The sequence below is a fragment of the Apaloderma vittatum genome, unplaced genomic scaffold, assembly GCF_000703405.1.
Source record: "Apaloderma vittatum isolate BGI_N311 unplaced genomic scaffold, ASM70340v1 scaffold21612, whole genome shotgun sequence".
Taxonomy (NCBI): domain Eukaryota; kingdom Metazoa; phylum Chordata; class Aves; order Trogoniformes; family Trogonidae; genus Apaloderma; species Apaloderma vittatum.
This window is the reverse complement of record NW_009702278.1, coordinates 52,817-58,816: the sequence shown is the minus strand read 5'-3', so window position 1 is coordinate 58,816 and position 6,000 is coordinate 52,817. Positions and strand designations below refer to the sequence as shown.

The 6,000-nt window shown below is 34.6% G+C and overlaps 1 protein-coding gene across 1 annotated transcript in view; it reads left to right on the top strand.

Annotated features, from left to right (window-relative positions):
• Positions 1-948: 948 nt before the first annotated feature.
• Positions 949-6,000, top strand: part of IDE (insulin-degrading enzyme) — a gene marked incomplete at its 5' end in the record, with an annotated part of 49,228 nt that continues 44,176 nt past the window's right edge. Inside the window, 5 exons of the mRNA XM_009879501.1 lie at positions 949-1,071; positions 2,420-2,532; positions 2,935-3,097; positions 3,981-4,073; positions 4,581-4,672. Coding sequence (XP_009877803.1) covers positions 949-1,071; positions 2,420-2,532; positions 2,935-3,097; positions 3,981-4,073; positions 4,581-4,672 — 584 coding nt within the window. The remainder of the gene's footprint in view (positions 1,072-2,419; positions 2,533-2,934; positions 3,098-3,980; positions 4,074-4,580; positions 4,673-6,000) is intronic.

Here is a 6,000-nt window from a genome sequence, read left to right as displayed (position 1 = left end):
AAATATATATATATATATAGGTATATTTATATTAAAACTATGTACCATTAGTGGAAGAATCATCTAAACAAGCAGGAAAGACCAAAAAGACAAGAAAGGACAGCAAGAAGAGACTTGTAGACTCTCATTTTTTTATTATTTCGAGTTCTTACATGAGTTCTGCTTTGACTATTATGTGGAGTATGTCCTTGGAGCAAATTACTGGAAGCTTGATGTTCCTGTAAAGATAGCACTAATTAAGAGGAGGACAACTTAATGGCGAAAGTTTAGTGTCTTCTGCTTAGGGGCTTATTCAGGGAGAGTTGTATTTCTCTTTCTCTCTAGTCCTGTTCCTCTACTGCAGCAAGAGCTCTGTTGCTTGTGAAGCAGAAGCTGAATAGTCACAGTTTATAAGTCGCAGAATCATAGAATGCATTAGGTTGGTTGGGACCTTTAAAGGTCATCTAGTCCAACGTTCCTGCAGTAAGCAGGGACATCTTCAACTAGATCAGGCTGCTCAGAACCCAGTCATGTTTGTAAATTAGTAATTACTTCATTTAATATACTCAGCTATAGTTTGTGGCACACGATGCCCCAAATAATGTCACACAGTGATTCCAATGAAAGGAGCATGTATATGGGAGTAAAACTTATTCCAGATGCACCAAAGAAAAACCTTCTTATGAATTAGAGCCTGGGCTTACTTGCATTGCTTTGAAATAACCTATTCAAATTAAAAGATTACTTTGGAAGACTAAACCATCCTCGGTTCTTTAGGGGTGCATAGATTTAGAGCAGAAGTGTTTACTGTCTCTGATAAGCTGAGACAGTGTTGATTCCATTTACTTATTATGCATAATGATTATTTTTAAAGTTAGTATCCATTTGGAGGAAAGCAATAATAATTAACATTTTCCTTTTTGATTTGTAAATTCATAAAGTATTGTTATGTTTGTTTTAATGTTACAGGGAACAAACTCACTCTGGAAACTAGACCAACCAAAGAAGGAATAGATGTAAGACAAGAGCTGTTGAAGTTCCATTCTACTTACTATTCATCAAATTTAATGGCTATTTGTGTCTTAGGAAGAGGTGAGTTTTGTTCTGTTGGTTGAGTGAGACTACGTATATTTACAGTTGAAGAAAATTAAGTGTATGCAAGTATCTGAAAATCTACAGAAGAGAAAAAAGTAAAACTTGTGCAGACTGATCAAACATAATTTTATGTTTGATGAAGTCTCTGAAGCAACTTGCAATGTGTAAATTTATGTTTTTATCAGCTTACATTAGAAAAAATAAGGTAAAAATTTTAGATCCATTATCATCACCAGTTGCTATCATTGTATGTTTGCCTTATGAAGACTGAAACCTGTCTGATTTCAGATGTTGGGAGGGCTTTTGATACTATTTTCATGTTTAGGCTTCCACTACAAAAAATTCTGTGTTATCAGTAGATAAACCTAAGCTAACATTCAGATAAAAAGCATTTACTTCATTTTCCTTCTGAATTAACTTAACAGAAGTTCCAACTGCTTAAAATCTTCCACAGTCAAGATGTTTTACATAGGTTTGTCAAAAACTTGTTAAGAGTGTGTTGAAAACAGCTTTTGGAAAATATGACAGCAGACTGGTTTTTGTATCATGTTTTACACTAATACTTGGATGGTAATATGAATGGAATAAAATGAGTTAGCACAGTGAAATTTTTCTTTGTAACTATCTATTTACAGGATTCTGAAGGTGTGAAGGTGTTTAACAAAATGCACTTGTTTAATTTTAGTCACAGCATATGCATGAAACTCTTTCTGGTAGATTTTTAAGGTCAGCAAACATGGTAATGATTATATTTACTAACAGTCCAACTTTTGTGCATATACTCATTACTGAATCAGTTCCAGCTCCCTAATTCGTTTCAGTTCAAATTATTATTATGTCTCATCTACTGTAACATCACATATTGATTAGAATATGGTGAAAGTTGGGGGGGGAGTGTTTGGGTTTTTTTTTCGTTGTTGCATGGTTTTGTTTTGTTTTGATTTTTTTTAAAGATGGGGTATAGGACGTGTTACTTGTATGTATGTAGGTAATACCACTAGGGCTTAATGTATGTCATATGTGAAAACAATTTGCTTATTCTGGTAGCAGTGGAAACTTTCTGCAAAAAACCACTGTAATATTGAAGATAACTTGTAAGTGTTTTTCAATATTGTGAATTTATTTTTTATTGCTATTTGAAAGAGATATTTCCCCCGTCTCATTTATTTTCCTTTGGTTTATTTTACCGGAGCAAAATAAAAAACCAAACACCCTTTCATTTTCTTTAAACCTTTAAAACTACTTTTCTATATAATTTGTGTCTTTCTCAAGGAATATAAAAAATCCAAGTTTACCTGAGTTTTCAGATAATCATTATGGTTTTATAATGTTTTCTTAACTCTAGAATCCTTGGATGAGCTGACTTGCTTAGTGGTGAAGTTATTTTCAGAAGTAGAGAATAAAAATGTCCCTATACCAGAATTTCCTGAACATCCTTTCCAAGAAGAACATCTTCGGGTATGTATAGAGATGCATCTTCCATTAGGAGTGTGTGTCTTAAATTATATTTTTTTCTGTTTCATTAATACATCGTGCACTTCACTACTTTTGTATCAGTGTCCCTGTTAAGATTCACCTTTCTTTGTTTTCCACTCACCTTTCCATGCTGAGTATGGTTTAGTTTTGTATAGTTTATAGTAAAGGTTATGCATTTTGTTGCAGCTGTAAGCAACTCTTTTTGTTGCATTTTGGATGGTGTGTTGCCCTAAGTTTTACATACCTTTTACTTCTGAGATTTTGTTGATGTGTTTGTAATAAAATGTATGTGTGTGAAGGTAACATGCTGTATGCTCCTGAGTCTAATAAAATAATGAGAGTTTCCTTTTGCTTATGGTTCTCCTTGTTTATTTTCCACCTCAGCAACTTTACAAAGTGGTACCTATTAAGGACATTAGAAATCTTTATGTCACATTTCCTATACCAGACCTTCAGAAGTACTATAAATCAAACCCTGGCCATTACCTTGGTCATCTGATTGGGCATGAAGGCCCAGGGAGTCTTTTATCAGAGCTTAAAGCCAAAGGTAAGTCTTTCGAAGGTAAAGAATTAAGAAGTAATTTATTACAAAGTTTTTTTAAAGCTTAGCTGTATTTTACTTAACATTGACCTCTGTATGTTAAATTTACAGCCCCCAACTCTGAGTAATTTGAGTTGTAAGTAATTTTGCACTTTAGCTTTGTCTCTGTGATGGGTGAAAATAAATAACAGGCACTCTGACTACTGAAGCTATTATTTCTTGCATTCCACATTTATCTACTCCTGTTTAGAGAGATAGATTAACTTTGATATTAATGATCGTGTCTGTTCTGTCACTGATTTAGAGACTACTGTCAGGTAGCGTAATGTCTGGAAGACTGCAAGAGTTTTTCTTGTGCATTGTTCTTTATGTTACTGTGTTCCAAACAGAAATGAATTATCCAGTAATCAAATGATCTTGAGTTTGTCATATCATTCTGAGCATAAAATCAGATAGGTCTGACCTGTGTTATGTTTAACTTGTACTGTTGCTGTTAGCATTACGGAAGAAGGAGAATCATAGAATGATTTGGCTTGGAAGGGACCTTTAAAGGTCATGTAGTCCAACCCCCAGCAGTGAGGAGGGACAACTTCAGCTAGATCAGGTTGCCTAGAGCCATGTCAAACTTGGCCTTGAATGTTTCCAGAAATGGGACTTCTACCACCTGTCTGGGCAACCTGTTCCAGTGTTTCACCACCCTTATTGTAAAAAATTTCTTCCTTATATCTAGTCTAAAAGAACAAGTAAACATGTTCTTATATCTAGTCTAAGAGAAAATGTAAAGTAGTCAAAATGTAGGGGGGGAAAAAAATAGCTTGCTAGCATACAAAAAGTAGCGTGAATTGTTACAGATTTGTTTATGTAATATGTTTTCTTTGTGATTTTGTAGGATGGGTAAATACTCTTGTTGGAGGGCAGAAGGAAGGTGCTAGAGGTTTCATGTTTTTCATCATTAATGTGGACTTGACAGAGGAAGGACTTTGTAAGTGAAACACAATGTCTGTATTTCATGTTATTCCTCCATTATAACAGGGTTTAGAGCTTGAAAGTCAATTTATTTTAATGTACTGGTTATTCTTTTGTGTTTAGATCCTCTCTAACATGCTAACACACTTCACCTAACGTAAGAAACCAACTTATTTCAGGTTATATTAAAGTATTTTAAAGTAAACTTCTTTGAAATAGAAGCTGTTAATACTTTTGTATGCTGCTTATTCGTACTATTTAGACTTGAGTTAAATTATATTATAAATCAATAACGTAAGACACTTTCATTGTGGTTCTCAGAATTAGCTGGAAACATAAACGCTTATTTTAAATTCATGTCTGAGAAACCATTGTTAACCTTGCCAGTGGGATTGCATATGTACTTAAATATCTTGATGTATCAGGGTGTAATTAAAAATAAAACCTTACATATTTGTGTTCATCAGAATTTTTTCTTTGTGCAGAACTGAGTGAATATTAAGCAAGTGTCTTTTCTTTCCAGTGCATGTTGAAGATATTATTTTGCACATGTTTCAGTATATTCAAAAACTACGTACAGAAGGACCTCAAGAATGGGTTTTCCAAGAGTGCAAGGTACAGTGATTGGTACTTGAAATACACGGTGGTTGTACTTCTACAAATTTTTTGGATTACAAGTAGAAACAGGTTCCTTGGCTGTGGAAATAGCCTTCGATAATCACATGGTAATTAAGTTTATTAATTTTAAAGGTGAAACATGACACAAATGACAAGTACGTTCAGAATATATCATCTTCATGTAGATGTGAAATGCTCTGATAGAGCTGTGAGTTGATATTTTATGATAACATAAGTGGAGGAAGAAGTATCTTACTCTGTCTGCAAGGATTTTGCATAACCTTCCTTAGTTGTCAGTGAGGGTGGAGGGGGGAAGCATTTGCTGTGAGGGTAACATTGAATTGGAAATTCAACTAGCTGTTATTCTACCACTGTCTACTTCCATCTGCCAAATTGTATAGCTGAGAGTGTACAGGCAGTAGGACGTTTAGTCTGCTGTTTGTTCTCTCACCTTTCTGAGGGATGAACTAAAACTTTTAATGGAGTACCTCAGTCTTTGCTGAACAGGTCTGTATGGTTTCATATGCACAGAGCAGAAATGTAAAGTATCCTATTAGAATTAAGTAGTACCACACTTCTCAGTGATGGAGTGAAATAAACCCAGTTTTATTTATATATGTATATATTCTTACTGGCTCACTACAAATGCTTGGGTAAAGATTTAACTGTTGGATGTCTTCTAAGAGTAGAAATTCTGCAGATGCATTAACTTTTTTTCTTGTATTTTGACACTGTATACCTCTAAAAGAAGACTCTTTATTCTCTCCTAAAAGTCCCAGTGGAATTGTTTCACTGTCACTGTAAGCACATAAAAGATTTGAAAGAGGGAGTTCCATCTTTCTGTCTCATCCCTCTGTCTTTCCCTTGCTCTTCTTGTATCAGCCCCAGCACTCCTGAGGCTGTGAAGCGAGTCAGAAGACCTGGCAAACTAGTTTGAAAAGAATGTTCTTTTCAGTTTATTTTCAGCTGAATTGTTGAATTAACCAGATTCTGCATAGTTTCACAGGAGCATGGGCTGTCCCTTTCATTGGCTTTATAGTCTTAGATGTTTTTAATTTGCCCTTACGATTGTACTCCAAGAATGACGTATTCTATTTCTGTGGCTAAGACTTAAAAGGCACAAAAAATAAAAGAGGGAGAGGTTTCGGTTTGGGAACATAAAATGAGCATTGCACTGGTTGTCTTAAAGTTGGTATGTTTTCACGTTATCAGAAAATTTATGTATATGAGCTATGAGACAGATCTCTTACTACTAGCAGGAAATGGAAGACTTGTATAACACTTCACATTTTGCTAAATGCTTTCGAGTTTTGTGCAACCTGAAT